Source organism: Eptesicus fuscus, chromosome 5 (genome assembly GCF_027574615.1).
Source record: "Eptesicus fuscus isolate TK198812 chromosome 5, DD_ASM_mEF_20220401, whole genome shotgun sequence".
Taxonomy (NCBI): domain Eukaryota; kingdom Metazoa; phylum Chordata; class Mammalia; order Chiroptera; family Vespertilionidae; genus Eptesicus; species Eptesicus fuscus.
In genome coordinates this window covers 43,472,762-43,497,255 of record NC_072477.1, presented here as the reverse complement: position 1 = coordinate 43,497,255, position 24,494 = coordinate 43,472,762, and the positions used below count along the sequence as shown (strand labels likewise).

General features: G+C 40.8%; 1 protein-coding gene across 2 annotated transcripts in view; it reads right to left on the bottom strand.

Moving 5' to 3' along the window:
• AAGAB (alpha and gamma adaptin binding protein) overlaps nt 1-24,494 on the bottom strand; it is a 50,940-nt gene that overhangs the window by 18,636 nt on the left and 7,810 nt on the right. The window contains exons 2-5 of one of the 2 annotated variants that reach the window (XM_008139095.3): nt 11,887-12,077; nt 11,655-11,751; nt 11,039-11,128; nt 7,660-7,743 (exon numbers count right to left, since the gene is read on the bottom strand). In XM_008139095.3, the coding sequence (XP_008137317.1) occupies nt 7,660-7,743; nt 11,039-11,128; nt 11,655-11,751; nt 11,887-12,077 (462 nt within the window). The remainder of the gene's footprint in view (nt 1-7,659; nt 7,744-11,038; nt 11,129-11,654; nt 11,752-11,886; nt 12,078-24,494) is intronic. The other variant, XM_054716103.1, reaches the window with a different exon arrangement.

Here is a 24,494-nt window from a genome sequence, read left to right as displayed (position 1 = left end):
GCCATGTATTCCCACAGTCATACCATAACACCTTATTATTACCAATAACTACAACCCCTTCATAATCTCCATTTCATGCATTCTACACTCTGACCACCACCCACCTTTCCAGCTGACTCCCTCCCTATAGTATCTCCACCCAACTGTCCTTCAACTCCACTAGACCTTGAAACTAACACCTTTTCACTGAACCTCTCCCCACTGATTTTCTTTCTCCCTTTCTTACCCAGCTTAAATTCCATGCTCAGTCATTATAATTACTCTCTGACGTTCACTGTCTAATCCCTTGCCTTTCTCTTGCTGTGATACCCTTGCTTGGTAAAAGCACAATTCCACCCACATAGCTGAATATAGCTGGGAAAGTCACAGACACATACACACACCCAGGTTGCTGCCTGGCTTCACCTTAAATTTATCATGCCAAATTTCAAGCGGGCCCTTTCATGCTGTCTTGCAATCATAATTTACATCCCTATGTCCAGGCACCCCATACCAATTAATTCAGCATATCTGGGAGTGAGGTTTAGGCATCAGTACTTTTTAAAAGTTCCCCAGGTGATTCCAGTGTGAAAACAAGTTTGAGAACAGATGAGTTATATGACCTTAGGAAAATTACTTGACCTCTTTAAACCCAACTCATATGGATATTGTGATTAAGTAAGATAATGTATGTATGTATGTATGTATGTATGTAGGTAAGCAGCTACTATTAGTATGATTATCACCTCACTTCCTTCTACCACCACCTTCCCTTCCACCATTACTATCACCATTAGTGGTACTTCCTTCCTCCCTCCTTCATGAGATATTCACATATCCTCCTAACCTTCAACTCTTTCTTTTAAGATTTAAAAAATATATTTTTTTAATTGATTTCAGGAAGGAAGGGAGAGCGAGATAGAGATAGAAACATCAATTACGAAAGAGAATCATCCATTGGCTGCCTTCTGCACGCCCCCTACTGGAGATTGAGCCCGCAACCCAGGCATGTGCCCTGACCCAGAATTGAATCGGTTGACAAGCACTGAGCAACACTGGCTGGGCTCAACTTTTTTTAATTGTTGAAAGTATTACAGATGTCCCCTATTTCCCCCTCCTTCGTCCCCCTCCACCCAGTCCCTGCCCCACCCCAGGCCCTCACCACACTATTGTCTGTGTCCATACTAGAGGCCTGGTGCACGAATTTGTGCACGGGTGGGGTCCCTCAGCCTGGTCAGCAATTGGGGCCATCTTGCCCAGTCCTGATCAGGGCCAATGGGGGCCAGCTGGCTGGGGAGGGACCACGGGAGGTTGGCTGGCCAGGGAGGGACTGCGGGAGGGCTCTAGGGCATGTCCGGCTCATCTCACCCAGTCCAGATTGACCAGACCCCAGTAGCAAGCTAACCTACCTGTCGGAGCATCTGCCCCCTGGTGATCAGTGCACGTCATAGCGAGTGGTCGAGCGTTTGGCCAACCGGTCGACTGATCGGTTGGACACTTAGCATATTGGGCTTTTATATATAAACTAAAGGCTCAATGCACGAAATTAGTGCGAGAGTAGGCCTTCCTTCCCCTGGTTGCCGGCATCAGCTTCCCTTCAGCACTGGGGACCTGGGATTCCCTCGCAGCCCTGGCTTCATCTGGAAGTTCATCCAGAAGGATGTCCAGAAGGATGTCTGGACTAATTAGCATATTATGCTTTTATTATTATAGATACATATGTTCTTTGGTAAATCTCTTCCTATCCCCTCTCCCCTCTGAGATCTGTCAGTCTGTTCCATGCATCCATGTTTCTGGACCTATTTGATTTGTCAGTTTATTTTGTTCTTTAGATTCCACATATAAGTGAGCTCATGTGATATTCGTCTTTCTCTGACTGACTTATTTAGCTTAGCATAATATTCTCCAGGTCCATCCATGCTGTGGCAAAGGGTAAGAGGTCCTTTTTTACAGCTGCATAGCATTCCACTGTGTTGATATACCACAGCGTTGTTACCCATTCACCTACTGATGGGCACTTGGGCTGTTTCCAGATCTTAGCTATCCTATCTAATAAAAGAGTAATATGCAAATTGACCTACCTCCGCTACACCCACAAGCCACGCCCACTAGCCAATCAGGAGCAAGTATGCAAATTAACCCAACCAAGATGGTTGCAGACACGGAGCAAGCAGGAGGCTTGGATTTCCCCAGTAATGGAGGAAGCCAAGCTTTCCGCACACCTTGGCCGGCCTAGGCCTCCACTCAAGGCTACAAAGTTTCAATTATAGAAGCTAAATAAATCCCAATAAAAATGTCTGTGGCCACGGAGCAAGCAGGAGTCTTGGCTCCTCTCAAGGCTACAAAGTTTCAATTATAGAAGATAAATAAATCCCGGATACCAGGGCCTCTGCTTGGGTCGCTGGGGGCATGGCCGGCCTGCAAACCACCACAGGTTCCTCGCCCAGGCTGCCCCATGCCCCAAGGGAACCCCCACCCTGATCTGGGACACCCTTCAGGGCAAACCAGCTGGCCCCCACCCATGCACCAGGCCTCCTATCTCATAAAAGAGTAACATGCAGATTGACCATCACTCCAACACACAAGATGGCTGCCTCCATGTGGACACAAGATGGCCACCACAAGATGGCCAGCAGGGGAGGTTAATTGGGAGGGACCAGGCCTGCAAGGGAGGGCAGTTGGGGGCGATCAGGACTGCAGGGGAGGGCAATTAGGGGTTACCAGGCCGGCAGAGGAGGGGAGTTGGGGGCGACCGGGCCTGCAGGGAAGGGCAGTTGCGGGGGACCCAGGCCTGCAGGGGAGAGCAGTTTGGGGGGGACCAGGCCTGCAGGGGAGGGCAGTTAGGGGTGACCAGGACTACAGGGGAGGGCAATTAGGGGCAAACAGGCTGGCAGGGGAGCAGTTATGCATCAATCAGGCTGGCAGGCAGAAGCGGTTAGGGGCAATCATGAAGGCAGGCAAGCGAGCAGTTGGGAGCCAGCAGTCCTGGATTGTTGAGAGGGATGTCCGACTGCCCGTTTAGGATCGGGCCTAAACAGGCAGTCAGACATCCCTCAAGGGGTCCTAGATTGGAGAGGGTGCAGGCTGGGCTGAGGGACACAACCCCACCCCCCCGTGCACGAATTTCGTGCACCAGACCTCTAGTCCTATATAATAAAAGCCTAATATGCAAATTGTCCCCTTGACTTGGAGTTTGACCTTGAGTTCGACCAGGGGGCGGGGCCAGCCGGCCAACCGCCTGTGGCCCCTTCCCCCAGCTGGTGGTGGCAGCAGGCAGCCGGGGGAAGGGAGGCTCCGGCCAGCAGCCAGCAGCCACTAGGGACCCTACCTATGCACGAATTTCATGCACTGGGCCTCTTGTTGTAAATAATGCAGTTATTAACATATGGGGTGCATATATTCTTTCTGATTGGTGTTTTGGGATTCTTAGAATATATTCCCAGAAGTGGAATTGTTGGGTCAAACAGCAGTTCCATTTTTAATATTCTGAGGAAACTGTATACTCTTTTTTTGTTTTGTTTTTTAATCTTTACCTGAGGACATGCTTAGAGAGAGGAAAGGACAGAAAAAGAGAGACATTGATGTGAGAAAGAAACATTGATTTGTTACCTTCTCCTACTCAGAATCAAACCCACAATCTAGGTATGTGCCCTGACTGAGAATCAAACACACGACCTTCAGTGGACGGGACAATGCTCCAACCAATTGAGCCACACTGGCCAGGGTGAGATGTCCTCTTAATTTTCTTTACTGGTACTATCTTTATGAGTATGAATCATGTTAAGCTACCCTTAGAATGAATTAAGTATGCTACCTCTCTTATTATTCTAAAAAATCTTGTGTAAAAATGTATTCCTTCACTGAATAATTGGTTGAACTTTCCATTTAAAAGAAAAAAGTATATCTCTAATATCTTTCTTTACTCTGTCAACCAGCTTTTTTATCTAAAAAAATTTTGGGTTTACAGAAATGTTAATGTACTTAATGCCTCTGAACTGTACATATAAATATGGTTAAAATTGTAAATTTTATGTTATGTGTATTTAACCACAATTTTTTAAAGTACGAGAAAAAGAAAAGGAGAGAAAGAAAAGGAGGAGAAATGAAAGAGAAAAAGAAGTAGAGAAGATGGAGACCCTCAAAACAAATGAACCAGTCTGAGCACCTGCTGGCAGACACATTCAAGAAAAGCCTGCTGAGCCCTGGCCAGTGTGGTTCAGTGGTTAGTGTTGGCCAGTGCACCTAAGGGTCACAGATTCAATTCCAGGTCAAGGGCATGTACCTGGGTTGCAGGTTTGATCCCTGCCTCAGTCAGGGTGCATGCAGGAGGCAACCAATTGATGTGTTGCTCTCACCTTGATGTTTCTCTCTCTTCCTCCCTCCCTTCTTTTCACTCTAAATATCAATGGAAAAAATATCCTCAGGGGAGTATTTTTAAAAAAAGAAAGAAAAGCCTGCTGAGAGGAAGGTACAGTTCACCGGGCCCTCAGACAGACCATCAAACAAGCAAGCAAGAGCATAGGTAGTAGGTTGCCGTGGAAGAATAAAATGATCCACCATATATTCATACAGGGCTTTGTCTCTATGATGTGGGGTTTACACAAGGATGTCCTTCATGCTTCCTAGGACCTAGGCTGTATCCAAATGTCACTGTACTTCCATATCTAGGGCTCCTCCTAGAAAAAGATAGTTAAGTTTCCTTCATACCACATAGGCTGGGATCCTCTTAAATGTGGAATTAAGGTTACGGCAATATTTTGGTTTTTAGTTAATGACAAACCAATGTACCAATGCAGTTGAGAAAAGAAGAAAGCAAAGATACTTCAGGGGAAAGAACCATGAAAAATCCACAGTGTGCCTTGTTGCTTTACAGGTCTCTTAAGAATACTGTTTAGTGTCTAAACAAGAGAGAATGCCTTTTTTCCCCCAGAAAATACCTTTGACCATAATTCCAAAGTAATAAAGTGTGTTTAGTCCACCTTCTAAATTTATAGCCACAAATGTAAATTATAAGGCAATACTTCCTTAATGTATGAACTTGGGAAGGGGGAAGATGTATCAAAACATGATTGAAGCCAAATAAGCTTTTCTTTCATTTTATTATTATTAACTAGAGGCCTGATGCACAAAATTCGTGCAAGAGTAGGCCTTCCTTCCCCCAGCTGCCAGCACCGGCTTCCCTCTAGCACCCAGGACCCGGGCTTCCCTCTGGTAGCTGGGAGGCACCTGGGACCCGGCTTCCCTCCAGCCACCGGCAGGCACCTGGAACCGGGCTTCCCTCGCAGCCCTGGCTTCATCCAGAAGGTCATCCGGAAGGATGTCTGGTCTAATTAGCATATTACGCTTTTATTATTATAGATTTAATTGCAGAGAGAGAGAGAAGGAAGAAAGGGAGAGAGGGAAGACGAAAGGAAGAGAGGGAGGAAGAAACATGGATTTGTTGTTCTACTTATTCATGCATTCATTGTTTGATTCTTGTATGTGCCCTGACCAGGATCAAACCTGCAACTTTGGTGTATCGGGACAAGGCTCTAACCAAATAAGCTACCAGGCCAGGGCAAATAAGCTTTTAAAAAAAAAAAAAAAAAAAAAAAAAAAATATATATATATATATATATATATATATATATTTTTTTTTTTTTTTTATTTATTTATTGATTTCAGAGAGGGAGGGAGAGGGAGAAAGAGAAACATCAATGATGAGAGAGAATCACTGATGCCCCACACTGGGGACTGAGCCTACAACCTGGGCATGTGCCCTGGCCAGGAATCAAACCATGACTTCCTGGTTCATAGGTTGATGCTCAACCACTGAGCCATGCCAGTTGGGCCAAATAAGCTTTTCTGAAAATATTTCTCATAAATATAATAAGCACCATTGAATATAATTTTATTCCAAATTGATCCAGTTTATGTACCATACCTTAAAAATGTTTTTATAGTGAAGATATAGTGTACAGCAATGCCTCCCTATGATAAATGCTCAACAAGGATTTGCTAAATGAATAGGACCAAGCCTCAATTTGAGTTTGTTTTGGTAACAGGGAGATAACAACAGAGAGTAAAATCTCTTTATTTTTTTCTAGATCAGGACCTTATTTTGAATGCTATCACAATAAAATAACCTCGTATCTTTGCAATTCTAGATCCTCCTAGAAAGAATGAAGCAGGAGGGAGAGGGGTGAGAGGGAGGAGGGACTCTTACTAGGCCAGAGGAGCTTCTCCAGTGACGACATGGGTCAGACAAGAGCTCAGCAAGCTCAAGAGCCCCAATCTCACTTAACACTCGAGTGTTGACCAAAAATTGAGATGAAATATTTTATTTCTGTAAAACTGATCTGCCACTAGACCCTTTATCTCAGGGAAGGTGGGGTAATCTCACTATAAATATCATTTTTCTCATTCCCATCTGCACTATTTCACCTAGCACAGCATTCTTGTTGAAGAGCCAAGGGCCATAAGAGAGAAAAACACTATTCAGGCAGCAGTTCCTAAAGGACTATGTTATGGGCTGAATTGTATCCCCCACCAATTTCATATGTTTAAGTTCTAACCCCAATCCTTTAGAATGTGACCTTATTTGGAAATAGGGTCACTGCAGATGTACTTAGCTAAGATGAGGTCTTACTGGAGTTGGTGGGCCCTTAAATCAATATATCTATTGTCCTCATAAAAAGAAGAGATTTGGACACAGAGAGGCACATAGGGAGTATGCCGTGTGAAGATTGGAGTTATGCTGCTCAAGCCAAAGAGCTACCAGAATCTAGAAGAGAAACCTGGAGCAGGTCCTTCTCTAACACCATCAGAGGGAGCATGAACCTCTGACACCTTGATTTTAGAATTCTGGCTTCCAGAACTATGAGACAATAAATACCTATTGTTGTAAGGCATCCTATGTGCGGTACTTTGTTACTGCAGCCCCAGAAAATCAATCCAGACAATAAGAAGCTCATGTGTACCCACTAGCCTACCTGCTTCAGACTGCATTCCAGATCCAGCTTTCCACCCCATGACTACAGCCACCACATTAGCCCAGGCCCCAACACCTCCCTCACGAGCTGCTCTAACAGCTGCCTAGTCTCCCTGACTTCAGACTTCGGACTCTACCTTTGCTTCAACTGCTAAACCCACCCGCACTCAACCATGATAATCTTTTAAATATGACAACTTCTTTGCATCACTCTCTTGTTAAAAAATCACTAGTGGCTCACCAATTCCTATGGGAAAAAGCCCAGATTCTTATCTAGCATTCAGGCCTCTATCTTCCTATATATTGAAGCCCAGAGCCAAGGCCACTTCTGCTTGTATCAGTCATTCCGCACTCATCTACAATTGCCTTGCATGATTACCTAACATTTTAAAAGTGCACATTTTGCACAGGTAGACTATGAGCTCCCTAAGGAGAGGGTTCATGATTTACAATGTTGGGGGTACTTCTCAAATCAAAGACAACTCTAAGCATATTACAGACAAGTCCTAAATTTTTATTGAATTAACTATTAAACACATATTTAAAATTCTTAGAAGTATTACTTTGGGCCCTTCCTTCAACTGGGGACAAAACTGAACAAATCTACAGGTTTCATGTGATCCTTGTGGTTCCACATATATCCAAATAATTTTAAACTTACAAGAAATAGGAGGAAAACTCCTCAGGACATTTAGTCCCAAGTTACTTACCATTCTTCATCACTACGTTGGACCAGACATTGGCATTCAAGGCTTGAACAATTCGCTTTACTCCTGTAGATTCTGGGAAGTCATCTAATCAGTGAGGTAAAGAGCATATATATTTATACAGGTACTTATACATACATACATATATGTGTATTTATATATACCGTAAGCCACATTTTTAAACAACCGTGACTTAATTATTTTGCTTATTAGTTGTTACTTCTTCACATTGCAACCTATATGAGAAAAAGTTTAAGCAAATACTGAGCTCAGAGCTCCCATTAAGAATATTCTAGAAACTAAAACAATGAGAAAACACACAGTATAAGAGGCTTATATTATAACATCATCCCCACTACCTCACCAATGGCACCTACTTATATTTTCCTGAAAATGTTAGTTTCCATTAATTACACAGTCCTGGGAGAGTACGAGAGTACTTCCAATCTTGGTAATTTATAGAGAATAATTTTGCTGAAGGCAGGAATGGTCCTCTTATTATGCTAAAAAATCCCTTTCTTCTCCTAGGAATCCTACCTAATAATAGACAAATATGTAAATTGACCGTACCTTCGCTATGCCCGCGATTGGCCAGGAGGCGTGGGGGTGGGCGGGACTCGGGGTGGCCGGCACAGAAGGGGCCTCTGGGGCAGCGAGCTCATGTCCCACCGCGGACCATCAAAAGCGGGGGGAGCTGGGTGCCTGTCCGCTCAGGCACCAGGCCTTTCAGAAGCCTTCGCCGCACCGGAGGCTTCTGAAAGGCCTGGTGCACCAGTGATCAAAAGCAAAAGCGTGGGAGCTGGGTGCCTGTCCGCTCAGGCACCAGGCCTTTCAGAAGCCTCCGCCGCGCTGGAGGCTTCTGAAAGGCCTGGTGCACCAGCGGACAGGCACCCAGCTCCCCCGTGATCAAAAGCGAAAGCGTGTATGGGACCCTACACGTGCATGATTCAATCATGCACTGGGCCTCTAGTCATAAAATAATTACTGTTTAAAACAGATATCTACAGAACAAATTCTTGATCAGAGAAAGATAGTTTAAGAGAAAGAAGTTAAGTTACTATAACCAGAGTGTAAGAGACAGGAAAAGTGTCATTAAAAATATCCAACAACTTAATTTAGTATTGGTATTAACCTGCTTCTGGAATTTAATTGATACTACTCTAAACAATACGGCACTCATCCCAGTTAGTGTACCAACAGTAAGTAGTATTCTTAGTTACATTGTAGGTATCAATGTGTATAAAGGAAATGGAGACTCTTCAGATAATGAGTATTATAAGACTGCACATGGCTGAAAGAAGAAAGTTTCCTATGGGTATATAGAGCACAGTCCACATAGAATCTGTCTCTAGTGGAAGAGCACAGAATTAGAAGTCAGAAGATCTGAATCTGAACCCAGGCTCTGCAACTTATTAGCTATTTGATCAAGGGCAAATATCACTTACGCTATTCTCAGAAAAGTGGGGATGACACACTCAGGGCACACCTTTCCTAGAGGAAAGATGCAGTGGAACTGGTGATTTGCTAGTGTAACCTTCTCCTCCAGCCTGGATACTCACTAAAGACAGGAATCATGTCTTATTGAATTCATTATTCCCACTGCCTAACACAGTGCCTGAGTGACAGCAGGCACTTAGTAACTGCTGGATTGATGAATCATTTAAAGAATACCAACCTAGCAATCTAACAGAAATAGGGTGAGGGGTAAACCAAAAATACTCTACAAAAATGAGTTTATCACCATCGATGTTTAAATGAAGAAATAAAACACATGTTTATCTTAATTATGAATGAATGATTCAATTCTTGAAAGAATAACTAATACTTCAGATGATATAACCAGGAATCAAAAATAAGGCCTGAAGAGCCAATAAGATGAAATTTAATACAAACAAGGATAAACTCTCATATTGATGTTCAAATTAATACATGCAAATAAAGGATGAGGGCATATGGCTTGAGAACTGTTTGCATTTAAAGCTTATAGGAAGATTTTAGTTACATTACCTAAAGATGACATGTCAAAAATCTATTTTAAGATTAAACAGAATATAAGAACATTGTTCTGACAAGAAGCAAGAAGTATAGTGGGATAAAGGAGCAGAAATTCCGAAATGAAAACAGATGTAAATAAATAACTCAAATATTGACTCTCAAGGACAATAAGAAGAGAAAATTCTAGTACCAAAAGTAAGTGACTACACACATGTTCACATACACAAAATAGGGCACAAATTTTAGGGGACCTAGAAAAACCTGGAAGGAGAAATTGCACTTGTTAATTTTCAATATTTGTAAAAATATACAGGGAGAAAAATCCGCCTTTTAATTTCATTTTTGTGCTCTTCTTCCCTGGCAAGGTTTTATTCCCAAAGGTAACATTTAAAAAAAAAATTCTAAACAAGCCATAATATAGAACATTTTTAACTCCTTTAAAAAATATGCTTCATGTAAGGATTACTTATATACTATCTACATAATTTAATTCGTACTGGATGCCCCTGCCTAGAATGTCTTTTGGAACAACTGGCATTTCTCAATGCCACTTCCCCACCAGTCCTCTAAATACAATTCCAGTATATTTTCCATCTCTCCCCCATGGACCAGTTGACATGTGAGAGTTCATGGTGCCAATCCATTCTTTAAAATAATCTCTTCTGTCTCTGAAATACCACAGTACCAATATTTTTAAATCAAACTTCTGATGTCCCACTTAGTAATTTAATTACTTACATACATGTCTTATCTCTTGTACTAGATTATGAGGTTTTGATGGCTCAAAAGCCATCTTATATTGGTAGATCCCATAGTAGCTAGCATAGGTATACTTGGAAGGAGCAAAGATGAGAAGAGAAATGGGGGAGGGGAAATGAAGTGGAGGAAGAAACAGAAGAAGGTCCAGCCTATGGTAGAAAGCAGTTAAATAGAAAGCTACCCTAGAGGGCATTCTGAATCTATTTTTTATTTCAAATGTGCAAAAGACATACAAATAGGACTGGCATACGCCCTATGGTTCTTAGGGATTCAGCCTCAGATTAGTAGGAATTCAAAATAGGCAACTTTACCTATTTATGAATATAGATCAAACTCTCCTTTTTTGGATGTGGAGAAAGGATAAGAGATTAGGGAAATGACTAAGATTTAAGGTAGAAATCTTCTACCTTTATGCATAAGAAAAACAAACAACATTTCAGAAGTCCTAAAATTGATAAATGAATGAATTACTTGATTAATGATAAGACCACTTTGATGGATTTTGCACAAATCTTTTCAAGCAGCTGGGGGGGAAAGGTTTTTTGAATTTCACTGTGATTCTTTCAAGAATTAAATAATCTCATATCTCAACCCACATGCCATGTTTTCTCACAACATAAACACTTACCATCCTCCTCAGGCAACTCTTCTGGACTAAGTTCTACCAGTTCAAAGCCATGTTTTATACACCATTCTTGAGCTTTTTGTCGGTTTACACCTACAATAATAATTTTTTAAATTATTAAAAAATATTTATAAATAAAAGTAAAACATGAGCCTGGTTGGTTGAGTGTCATCCTGATACACCAAGGCTGCAGTTTGATCCCGGGTCAGGGCACATACAAGAATCAACCAATAAATACATAAATAAGTGGAACAACAAAATCAATGTTTCTCTCTCTCTAAAATGAATAAATCTTAAAAATTTAAAATTAAAATAAAATATGAACATTGCTGCAATAGTATTCATAAATTTAAATGTGTTTCCATTAATGTCAATATTATTCTGTAGGAACGACAAGTAATATAAAGAAAATTATTTCTCAAAAGTGTCTACTATTTAGAAAAATAAGAAAAAAAGTAAATATTTCAAGATTCCAAAGAGAAATAGCTAAAAATATTTTTGTAAAGTAATAAAGTCACATGAGATACACTATTCTAAGTTAAGGAAACAAATAGACTCTGTTTACCAAGAAATGGCAAATGTATGTACAAACTACCATCCATCCCATCAGAGTGCTTACCATTCTCAGACACTCTATCACAGACCAAGATCATCACCTCAGGTAACCACGCTTCTGCCAGGGGAAGCCATGAGGAGACACTATCAAGACCAGATTTCTAGAGGGAGGAAAAAACCAACAAAAGCAGAAACAAGACATGAAGAGAACTCACAAAAAAAGCAGGAGGGGGGTGGGGGGGAAGAAAGCACAAGATAAATTCTTATTCAAAATTCCATGGAAAAGAAAATCTTACTTGTGTGCTGTCAAAGTAAACCACAAATGCTTGGACAGACTCTGCAATCTCTGCAGTGACAAGAAACTTGTTCGGCACTACACATAGATTGATGTCGGCTGAATAGTACTTATTATCAATGGTCCAAGGATAAAATCTCACGGCATCATTCGCAGTGGCTTCCACAAGAAGATCTTCTGTTCCAAGGATGTCTAAATAAATGACACAACATCACCATGGAAAGTGCAAAACTAATGTACATAGGTAATGTACATTACTCAATAGCATACCAGAATAACATGGCTGCTTCCCTTCACACAAAGATTTCAAAGGGCCTCACACTTATTAGGGTATTTTCTCCACTGATCATCTATACTAATAAAGGGGTAATATGCTAATTAGACTGGACGTCTTCTGGACGACCTTTTGGACATCCTGACAAAGCCATGCCCCGGCGAAGCCGCCCCACCCCTGGTCCCAGTCCCAGGCGCCTGTGGCCCGGGCGAAGCTGCCCCGCCCCTGGTCCCAGTCCCGGGCACCTATGGCTCAGGTGAAGCCACCCCTACCCCCAGTTCTGGGCACCTGCTGCTATGGCTGCAGCCCAGGCAAAGTCGCCTGGGTCCCGGATTGCGAGAGGCATGTCCTACTGCCAGTTTAGGCCCAATCCCTGTGGGGTCCTAAACTGGCAGTCAGACATCCCCTGAAGGTCCTGGATTAGAGAGGGTGCAGGCCGGGCTGAGGGACGCCCCCCCCCCCCCCCCGGTGCACAAATTTCGTGCACTGGGCCTCTAGTCTATATTTAAAAGGCTAATATGCTAAGTGTCCTTTCCACAGCCCAACCAGTCACTATGATGCACACTGAACACCAGGGGGCAGAAGCTCAATGCAGGAGCTGCCATACACACACTTGCCATTTACAGAGAAATAGCAGCACGGACCTGACACACACAAAGCAACACTCGGTTTCCCCCAAGTGGGAAACAGGCCCGCCACCACCTCAGAGCAACAGCCCACCAAATCACAGCCAATGCTGCCAACACACCAGGGCCAGCCCAGAATGGTCACTGTGGGTGCCAGGTAATGACGTCATGTAGCAACACCCGGCTTCTGTTCCTTAGCTACTGGCCTCCTTGCAGTTTCTTCAGCCCAGTAACACGACTTGCTTTATACCCAGGTGGAAACATTTACACTTTAACCAAATGTCTGTGAAGCATTTTCCCGTGCCTCATCTCATTTGATCCTCACAGAAGTCCTGGAGTAGGTAGATAGGAGACTTGTTGGAATCCTATTTTCTTTTCATTAGCCAGAAAATGGAGATTTAGAAACTTGACCCAACTGAAAAGAAGTAAGAAATGGTGGACCTTTAAAATGACTTCAGGTTTTCTCACTGCGCAGAATATAGTCAAACACTGCTGCAGTTAAATATTTTACCCTTTGTTCTCCCTGCGTGATCTACAATAATAATCTGCTTTGTGCTGATATTTACTGCTGTGTTGCTGACAATTACCTGAAAGAGAAGTTGGGGTGCTTCACTGGGCTGGAAAAAGTTTAGCTAAATCAGAAAGCAGGTCTAATTAAGCAAGGTTTTCTATATCTATAAAAAGCTAAGTTGACTCGCTCATGTGTAATACATATAAAGCTCTCGCTGGTACCAATAGCACGCGTGTGCTTCAATCTGTCATTGTCGACCATGAATTTGGTTGACACTTCTATTATAGAGAAAGGGTGAATAGTGATATTAAAATATTTCTTCTAATTAATTTCCTTTCAATGTGCATGAATTCGTGCACCAGGCCACTAGTTTGATTATAAAAGTAATGGTAACATAATTTAACACATTGGCTTTTTTTCTTTAAGAACACAAACACTATTGCAACTAGATTAGGTAGAGAACAAAATAGTCACCTCATCAAATATCCAGAAAAGAACAAGTAGAAGAGAATGATAGCTGTATTTATTTTATTGCTTATGAACCTTAAGGAGAAAACCTGAAGTCATTTTCAAGGTCCACCATTTCTTACTTCTTTTCAGTCGGTTCAAGTTTCTAAGCTTTCTAAATCTCTGTTTTCCAGCTAATGAAAAGAAAATAGGATTCCACCGAGTCTCCTATCTACCTACTCCAGGACTTCTGTGAGGATCAAATGAGATGAGGCACAGGAAAATGCTTCACAGACATTTGGTTAAAGTGTGAAATGTTTCCACCTGGGTATAAAGCAAGTTGTGTTCTGGGCTGAAGAAACTGCAAGGTGGCTAGTTGCTAAGGAACAGAAGCCAGGTGTTGCTACATGACGTCATTACTCGACACCCACAGCCACTGTTTCCGGGCTGGGCTGGGCTGTGGGCCACATTTTGCGCCCTGGGGTCTCGGTAGTGTCTGCTTGTGATTTGGTGGGCTGTCACTCTGAGGTGGTGGCGGGGCCTGTGTCCCACTTGGGGGAAGCCAAGTGTTGCTTTGTGGGTGTCAGGTCCGCGGTGCAGTTTCTCTGTAAATGGCCAGTGCATGTCACGGCAGCTCCTGCGTTGAGCATCTGTCCCTGGTGGTCAGTGCACATCATAGTGACCAGTCGGACAGACACTTAGCATATTAGCCTTTTATATATATAGATGGAAGAATCCTAAAAAGTTTGTAACTACAGGCAGTCCTCAGGTTACGTCGGACTCGACTTACGTCATTTCGTGGTTACATCACCATCTCCCATTTACAGTATTTATAAAAAAAAGTTCCGTCATTTCGACGTATGTACATATGTGCTTTATGTTTTTTATTATTTATTTACTATAAGTAAAGGTCAAGAATAGTTATCTTTCTTTTAAATTTTTTTTACTGTTTCACTTCATTACTACTGTGTATGTGCTCCATGTGAGTGACGTAAGTGCTTATGTAGGTGGGTTCCGACTTATGGCGAAAATCGCGTTATGTCGCACCGTAGGAACGGATCTCCGACCTAATTCAAGGACTGCCTGTACTTCATACTTATTGCAAGCTAAAAGGAAGATAGCATTAAGAATAAACCATTAATAAAATGAAGAGTTACACATATTACCTGGGCCAAATACAAATTAATTCAACTAATAAAAGAAAAGAATGGGTACTGATAAATTACTCCAATCCATTTATATTCAGCCTTGTTCAGATTCTTTTAAAGTCAAATCAAATTCTTATTTGACAAAGACACTTCTGACAAATTTTAAATGTTTAATAGGTAAGCAAATTAAATTATTTAGAATTAAATATTTCAGAAACGCCTGTACAATATGGTATATATAACTAATGAAATTCTTACAGTAAAAGCCAAATATAGATGTGGTCATGGAACCATCAACACATTTTGCTTCCATAATGTCATAAAATATTTAGAAATGGAAGAGATATTGAAAATTGTCCTAACCTACACTCCCATCTCTTATGCCCATACCTACAACCTCCATTTTATACAAATGTGGAAAATGAACTTAGAGAAGTAAAATTACATGCCACTAATCGAGTTATTATAAGAATGTACAACAAAATGACCACAAACTCCTTTTTCAATGCATAATATTAATGAACATGTAAAGAATTTTTTAAACTCACTATTAGATGGACACTAAAACTAAAAATTAAATTTTAAATTCCAGAACTAAGGTTATGTATTAGAACATTACCTTAGTTTTTTCTCAACAAAAATATACAGGGAAATTATTTAGTCCAAAAGACTGTTAGGAATCATGTGTAATAATATATAAAGAATATGTGTATATCTGTGTATGTGCATTTTTTTTCTATTGGTAACCTTTCATCATGTGGTTATTAGCAGGAACTGAAATTAAGACTTTCCCTTTGACATAAGGCATACTTGGAAACTAACTTTCTAAAAATTTTCACCAAAACCATAATTATTACTCTTAAATTAACAGGTCTGGGCCAATATTTGAAAATCTCATCTTACCCTGTCTCTTCAATTTCTATCTAAAATCATAATCTTTATGAATTATCAAGCAATTCCATAGCAACCAGCTGCAATGTCCCTCATAGAAAGACACAGAAAGAATACATAAGTTATTAAAATCAAAGATTCTATTTTCATCTAAATGTCTCACAAAACAAAAACAACAACAACAAACCAAGACCAAAGTCTATGTTGCATTCAAAGCTAATATACTCAAACTCCAAGCAGGTGGCACAGCAATATGCCAATAAAAGCACATATGGAAGAAGGCAAACTAACCCAAGAAGAGTAGCAAAAAATGTATAAATTGATTGTTTTGAAAGGGTAGGAGGATCCACCAAATGGATCAGTCTTCATTCATGGGTAATTTTTTTAAATAACAAATAAACTATTTTTTAAGGAGGAAGCAGAAAGAGTAAAATAATGAATTCACTTGTTGTTAATGTGGAAAGTACAAGGAGCACGGGACTAGTATTTCTATCATCACCACAATCAGTGCTTGGTATCTCCTAAGTTGGTTGTATTGTTAAAAACTGGAATAAAATTTGGGTTATGCTTTTTTTCAAGACAATGTCTTCAACTAACATGAAAAAATAAAATCACTTGAAATGTCACACTTACCAGCTGCAATTTAGAATACCTGGATCCATTAAGGATAGTTCATTTTATTAATGAATACAGGAGAACAAACCAGAGAATGTTCTTAAAATATTAATTTAATACTACCTTTCATTTTCAAATGATTAAGATATTTACTTAACACACAGAAAGAAACTACTTCTTTCTCTTTTCACTAAACCTAAATGAGAACAGAACCAATCAATTGGAAAAATGAATTTCATCTTTCACTGTTTTAGTAGCTGGACTTTTCAAAAATTCTTTGTGCTGCCTAAAACAACTTGATAGCTCAATTTACTTATTTTTAACATTTTATGTCTAATCAGATACTTTCAAGCCAGGCTGCATATGGACTTTATTATCACATCTGTGCCACATTTGTACTGAAGAGAGAATAGTGAAGATTGTTTCACTCTGGTTCTCATCATCAATATCATAATGTAGAGTTTAATTTAAAAAATGCAAATGTCTATACTAAATATAGCTTTTCTCCCTCATCTTTTGTATTTGATTTTAAATACTTAACAAGTTTATTCTTTTCCAAATTAAAACAAAAATCACTAAAACGCTGTGCACATGGCTAAGAGTTTCTGGAGATCAGCCATTACAATTCACTTATTCCACAGATGAGAAAACTGAGAGCCAAAAAAGTCACCTGCCTAATGGAAGCAGAGCCTAAAATGGAATTCAGGTCACCAGCATCCTTTTCTACCACACTGACATGACAGCTAGCATCTGAGCCACATCATACTCAAGTATCTAATGGTCAGAAGCCAAAATTAACCTATCGCCCTTTTATGAAAACCAAAAATAACAGTCAAAACGAGGGCACCAGAATACAGGAGCCTGCAGCCCAATTACCCATCAGAATCTGTCTATGGGTTTTGGGTACTTCTTATGTCAAAAGTGAGTCACAGTGATCTTGTTATGTGTGGGGGGGGGGTGGGAGGTGGGGGAGAATGCCAGACAGACTTCCTAGAAAAACCTGCAAAGGTCTCCCTTCTTTGCCCTTCTAAATTGAATTTGATGGAGACAAATGATGCACAAATAAAACTAGAGCAGCTTCTCCCTCCTCCTGATGGATGTCAGCCTGTCTCATTCTCACTGTTGGCAGCCACCTGGTGGAGCTGTAATACACCATTTTTTAAGAGACAAACACTAGGTGACTAACTGCTGGGTCTGTTACTACAAATTTAGTTTCACAGGTTAAAATAGTTAATTTGCAGCGTTTTCAGATGAGAAGTTAAATGTGGAACCAGATCCAGTAGTAAGGATAAACGTTTTCCCCAGTTTTAAGTGCAAGTGTAAATTTCTTTCCCTGTTTGAGAAACTGTTCTACATAGCCACCAATGCTCCAGCCACTCCTATTTGCTTTCCACTTCCCTGGTGAACTTATTTCCCCTAGAGTTCCACATGAAAAGAAAGATTCAGAGAGCTGAAGGAAGCTGTGTGCCAAGGAAGCATTTCAGTTCAGTAATCCAACAACTCCCTCTTTGTCCCGCCCTGCTTTGCACTGTCTATTCTAATGTTCCTTCCCTCAGAGAAAGTGTACATTTGGTAGGAAAGGAAGCAGCTAGTTTTCTATAGTTCAGACTCAATAAAAGATGATACTTTCTTTAATATTAATTAGGAAGCCAACTGAAGTTCCAGGGTAAATTCCCATATCACCATAAATATCCGCTTTCCCTCTCTCTCACACACACAAATATATAGGATGGGACAAAAGTAGGTTTACAGGTGTTCATATGGACATTACAATAATTAATAAATAATAATACAAGAATAAACTGTGTTTTGCATACTCACAACTGCAAGCCTACTTTTGTCCCACCCTGTATATAGTAGTAGAATTAAGGTCACTTTTAATACCAGTAGAATTAATGTACACTTAATTAGCCATGGCATTCTTTGTGAAGAGAAGTTGTCCAGTAGTTAAATCTTATTTTCTATGCCCTGAGGGAAGTGATAGCTGCCACCTCAAATCAAGATAATCCTTCCAGAAATCAGCGCTCTTCTGAGAATGCAGTTGATTTTATTCTTTCCCACAGAACTGAAACTGCTTTTACAGACATGTCTCATTACATAACCTCAACACCAGATACGAGTGTCTTTCATGGTATACACTCTTCGGGGACCCAACATAGCCTTCCCTTTGTCATGACAGTACTAACCAGACCGGAAAAGACCAGGCCATAAAACAGAGCACAGGCCTGGGGTGAAACAGAGCAGTATTTGAAAAACGGCCCTCTGTGAGAAAGACAAATTAAACTTCATAGGTGTCTCATTTCCTCACCTGCAAATCGGAACAAAAACACTTCTCAAATGTCTTCTTGAAGAGGAAGGGAAACAACACATAAGAAAACACAGGCACACAGTAGGCCCTCAGTAAATGTTCATTTCCTCCTCCCCAGCTCAGTTTTTTGCAAATGTGACAGCACGACTGACAAGAGGGTATGTTGCAGACGCATTGTGGAGTTAGTGAGAAACATTACAATTAGGAAATAACTGCCTCCTTTAAGCTACTCTGGCTCCTCACTTCCCAAAATATGTCTTCTCATATTTTTCTTTTCCATTGTTGAGACATAAACTGAGACAGAAGAGAAAGCATTTAGGAAAATTATAGGAGGCAGCAGAATCTGACGTCAGTTGAAGGGGAAAGTAGTCATTATGAAAGCAAAGAATTGAGCAAAATGTGATGGGCGGGGGGGGGGGGGGAGGGGGACGGAGGAGGGGGGGAGACAGCAGAGAAGCCAAAGTTTTCATTAACTGGCAAGGATGGGCAAAGAGACTTTTAAAAATCATAATGGTTCTAGCCCTGGCCGGATGGCTCAGTTGGTTGGAGCATTGTCCCATATACCAAAAGGGTTGCAGGTTCGATTCCCAGTCAGGGTACATACCTAGGTTGAGGTTTGATCCCCAGTCAGGGAGCTAATGGGAGGCAACCAATTGATGTTTCTCACATCAATGTCTGTCTGTCTCTCTCTTTCTCTCTCCCCCTTCCTCTCTCTCTAAAATCTTCCTCAGATGAGGATTAAAAAAAAATAAAATTTTAAAAAATCAGAATGGTTTCCTAAGTTGTAATCACTTACAATTACTATAATTCCACAGTCACAATTTCATGAGGATGTCATACAAGGTGGGTGCTGCTCAGGCAAATACTTAGCAGTTATTAGCTAACAGATTATTCCCCAAGTACTAGGAGTAGATGATACTGCTATAATGGAGCCTGTGTGGCATTTAAAGGTTGAAAGTGCAACCTTAATGTTGGGACTTTACACAAACAAATGTTGGAAAATTCATATCTGTGATTCTCTGAGTAATCATCCTGCAGCCTCCTGGTGCAAATAGAGTAGGTAAGTTTTGGGGAAGTCAAAAGTTACAGGCGGATTTTCAACAGTTGGCGGGGGAGGGGGTCAGTACCCCTAACTCCACATTGTTCAAGAGTCAACTGTGTCTGCAATATTTGTTTCAGTCCATATGACAGACCAATCACTGGAGCAGTGTTAAGTTGCTGAGGGAAGAAAAACTGGATTGAGTTAAAGCACCGTACCACTGCTTTACAAGAGTACAGCAATTCTGGTTTGCTTACAACACTTCATTACCTTTCCCTCACACACTACTTCTCTCTGGTCACACCTAAATTCTCATATCCGCATTGCTCTGGGGCTTGTGATATCACAGTGGAAACATTTTAAAAGTTGAAGCAGAGAAAATCCAACTTAGTCCTCCAACATTTGCTCAAGTTTACTTTCTCCCAAAGGCCATCTGGAATTGGACACCACAACTTCCAAGCAGAGGGGGAAAAGATACATGGTCTCTGCTTGCCCTTAGAAGACCTCACAAGGCAGTCAGAGACAAACATGCACACAAAAGCATCAAGCTGGCAAGAAGGAGAGAGAATATAGAGGAGAGTTTTATGAGGGTTAAGGAGCCTCTAAATTTCATGGGCTGCATGCAGACCCCGGTGGCATTAGTGATGGACAATTCCTATGTATATTTGAAGGGGAGAGGGTTCTCTGAATTCTATTACTATTATTTATTTATTTATTTATTTATTTATTTATTTATTTATTCAAAATCTAGTTGTAGATATACTAGTACATCTAAAGCAGTGGTTCACTATGGGGAGGTAATTTTGCTTCCCAGGGGACATATTTCAACATCTGGAGACATTTTGGGTTATCACAAGTGGAGAGATGCTACTGGTATCTAGTCGGCAGAGATCAAGAACATCCTACAATGCACAGGATGAATTACCCAGTCCAAAATGTCAACAGAGCTAAGATTGAGAAACCTTGATCTAAAACAAAGGAACTAACTTAGCTATATTCATGAAACAAAATAAAAGTTCTGGAATGCAAAGTTCATGTTATTCTTCCTCATGGAAATGAAACTAACCTTTACAGCCAGGCATCATAACCTCCCACCACATATATAAATGTCTTTCATTTGTACCTGATAAAATCTATTTCTGATAAAATCTATCTCAAATGTCTTCTTTAATTTCTTAAGGACAAAAATTATCTGGCAATTGAGGGCTTATGCTAGGGCCATGGTTGGCAAACTGCAGTTCGCAAGCCACATGCGGCTCTATGGCCCCTTGAGTGTGGCTCTTCCACAAAATACACGGCCTGGGCGAGTCTATTTTGAAGAAGTGGCATTAGAAGAAGTCTAAGTTTAAAAAATGTGGCTCTCAAAAGCAATTTCAATCGTTGTACTGTTGATATTTGGCTCTGTTGACTAATGAGTTTGCCGACCACTGTGCTAGGGGGTGGGGGTGGCCAGGGAGAGGTCAAGGGGGGAAAAAGGAGACTCATGTAATACTTTAAACAATAAAAAATTTAAATTAAAAAAATTATCTGGCAATTAATCTTATATGCTTTGAAAAAATTTATGATGGTGGTTTTCTGCAAGAAAGAATACGTAAGCCTAAACAGAAAATTATGAGATAAAAATAATTTTTATATTCAAATGGTAACTTTTCATATACAAATCAACATCGAGTAATAAAACCTTACAAAAAATGTCAATGTCTGCTCCGGAGGACACTGGTATCTGCAGCAGATGCTAACTTACTGTGAAGAAAAGTAAACATGTCGAAGATAAATTTCCCAAAGAGAATAAGTTTTATGAAGAACATTTACTCTTTAGCCTGTGTATTCTAATATTGAAAACTAGAGGCCTGGTGCATGACATTCATGCACTTGGCGGGGAGGATCCCTCAGCCCGTCCGGTGCCCTCTCGCAGTCCAGGACCCCTCAGGGGATGTCCGCCTGCCAGCTTATAGGCTCCTGCCACCGCCACTGCACTAGCCAGCCATGAGTCCGGCTTCTGGCTGAGCGGCACTCCCCCTGTGGGAGCACACTGACCACCAGGGGGCAGCTCCTGCGTTGGTCAGTGCAGATCATGGTGACCAATCGTTCTGCCATTCGGTCGATTTGCATATTAGCCTTTTATTATATAGGATAAACTTGGAAAACATTACAAAACTAACATATCCAATATCCCAGTTTCCAAAACGTCCTTCAGGAAGGGTAAAATAATGATTGGGCAACACATAATCAAAGGAACTTGGAAAAAGAAAACATTGATAAATTAAACTTCATCAAAATTAAAAACTTTTGCATTTCAAAAGACACCATCAAGAAAACCAAAAGACAAGCCACAGAATGGGAGAAAATATTTGCAAATTTTATATGAGAGGGCTTGTTATATCATAGTGGAAACATTTTTTTTTAATTGATTTTTTACAGAGAGGAAGGGAGAGGGATAGAAAGCTAGAAACATCGATGAGAGAGAAACATCGACCAGCTGCCTCCTGCACACCCCCTACTGGGGATGTGCCCGCAACCAAGGTACATGCCCTTGACCGGAATCGAACCTGGGACCTTTCAGTCCGCAGGCCGACGCTCTATCCACTGAGCCAAACCGGTTTGGGCGGAAACATTTTTTAAAAACCTACAATACTATATATGATGTACTTACAACTCAGTAAGACAAAAAAAATAAAAATGGGCAAAAGATTTGAACAGACATTTCATCAAAGAAGACATATGAATAATTATATGTACACAAAAAGATTCTCAACGTCATTAGTTATTAGGGAAATGCAAGAAACATTACATTAGTCAGAAACATTACATTCATGGTATACACTCTTCTGGGACCCATGAAGAACCACAATAAGATACTACCTCACACCCACTAGAATGGCTAAAATAAAAAACAGAGACAATAACAAGTGTTGTCAAAAATGTGGAGAACTTGGAACCCTTATACATTGCTGATGGAATGTAAAATGTTGCAGCCACTCTGAAAAAGTTTGGCAGTTTCTTTTTTTTGTTTTAATCTATTTTTTTATTGATTTCAGAGAGGAAGGGAGAGGGAGAGATATAAGTATCAATGATGAGAGAGAATCACTGATTGGATGCCTCCTACACGCCCAAACTGGGGATAGAGCCCGCAATCTGGGCATGTGCCCTGACTGGGAATCGAACCGTGACCTCCTGGTTCAAATGTCAACACTCAACCACTGAGCCACACTGGCTGGGCAGCAGTTTCTTAAAATAGTACAATAGGTTCTTAGAATCCCCCTAATGTTATTCATAATAGCCAAGAAGTGAAAATGACCCAAATGTCTACCAACTGATGAACCGATAAATAAAATGTGGTATATCCATACATTGGAATATAAAGCACATGCTACAGCATGGATAAATCTCCAAAACATTAAGAAGCCAGACATAACGAAACAAACAAAAAAAAAGAAGCCAGACATAAGAGGCCACATATTATAGAACTAGTGGCCCAGTGCACGAATTTGTGCACACTGAAAGGAAATTAGTTAGAAGAAATATTTTAATATCGCTATTCACCCTTTCTCTATAATAGAAGTGTCAACCAAATTCATGACTGACAATGACAGAAGGAAACACGTGCGATTGGTGCCAGCGAGAGCTTTATATGTATTACACATGTGTGAGTCAACTTAGCCTTCTATAGATATAGAAAACCTTGCTTAATTAAACCTGCTTTCTGATTTAGCTAAACTTTTTCCAGCCCAGCGAAGCACCCCAACTTCTCCTTCAGGTAATTGTCAGCAACACAGCAGCAAATATCAACACAAAGCAGATTATTATTGTAGATCACACAAGGAGAACAAAGGGTAAAATATTTAACTGCAGCAGTGTTTGACTATATCCTGTGCAGTGAGAAAACCTGAAGTCATTTTCAAGGTCCACCATTTCTTACTTCTTTTCAGTTGGGTCAAGTTCCTAAGCTTTCTAAATTTACATTTTCTGGCTAATGAAAAGAAAATAGGATTCCAACAAGTCTCCTATCTACCTACTCCAGGACTTCTGTGAGGATCAAATGAGATGAGGCACGGGAAAATGCTTCACAGACATTTGGTTAAAGTGTAAAATGTTTCCACCTGTGTTTCTGGGTTGAAGAAACTGCAAGGGGGCTAGTAATTGCTAGGGAGAGGAAGCCGGGCGTTGCTACTTGATGTCATTACCCGGCCCTCACAGCGACCATTTCCGGGCCACATTTTGCACCATGGGGTCTTGGCAGCGTCTGCTGCAATTTGGTGGGCTGTTGTTCCAGGGTGGTGGTGGGGCCTGTGTCTCACTTGGGGGAAGCCAAGTGTTGCTTTGTGGGTACCAGGTCCGCGGTGCCATTTTTCTGTCCGCATCACGGCAGCTCCTGCATTGAGGGTCTGCCCACTGGTGGTAAGTGCGTGTCATAGCAGCTGGTCTGAAGGTGGGAAGAACACATTAGCTTTTTATATAGATTTCTTTTCTATAAAATATTTAGAAAAGGCAAATCTGTAAAGAGGGAAAACACATTAGTGGTTTCCAGGGTGGGAATGGGAAATGACTACAAATGGGCACAAGATTTCCTTCTAGGATGATAGAAATGTTCTACACGTAAAACGGGTGGATTTTATGGTGTTTAAATTACATCTCAATAAAGCTGCTAAACAAAATCATGGAAGCTGGAATATAATCCTCTCATTTAGTTGAGGAAGTAGGTGACTGAGGCACATGTTTGAGATATTTCAAACAATGATGGCACAGGTAA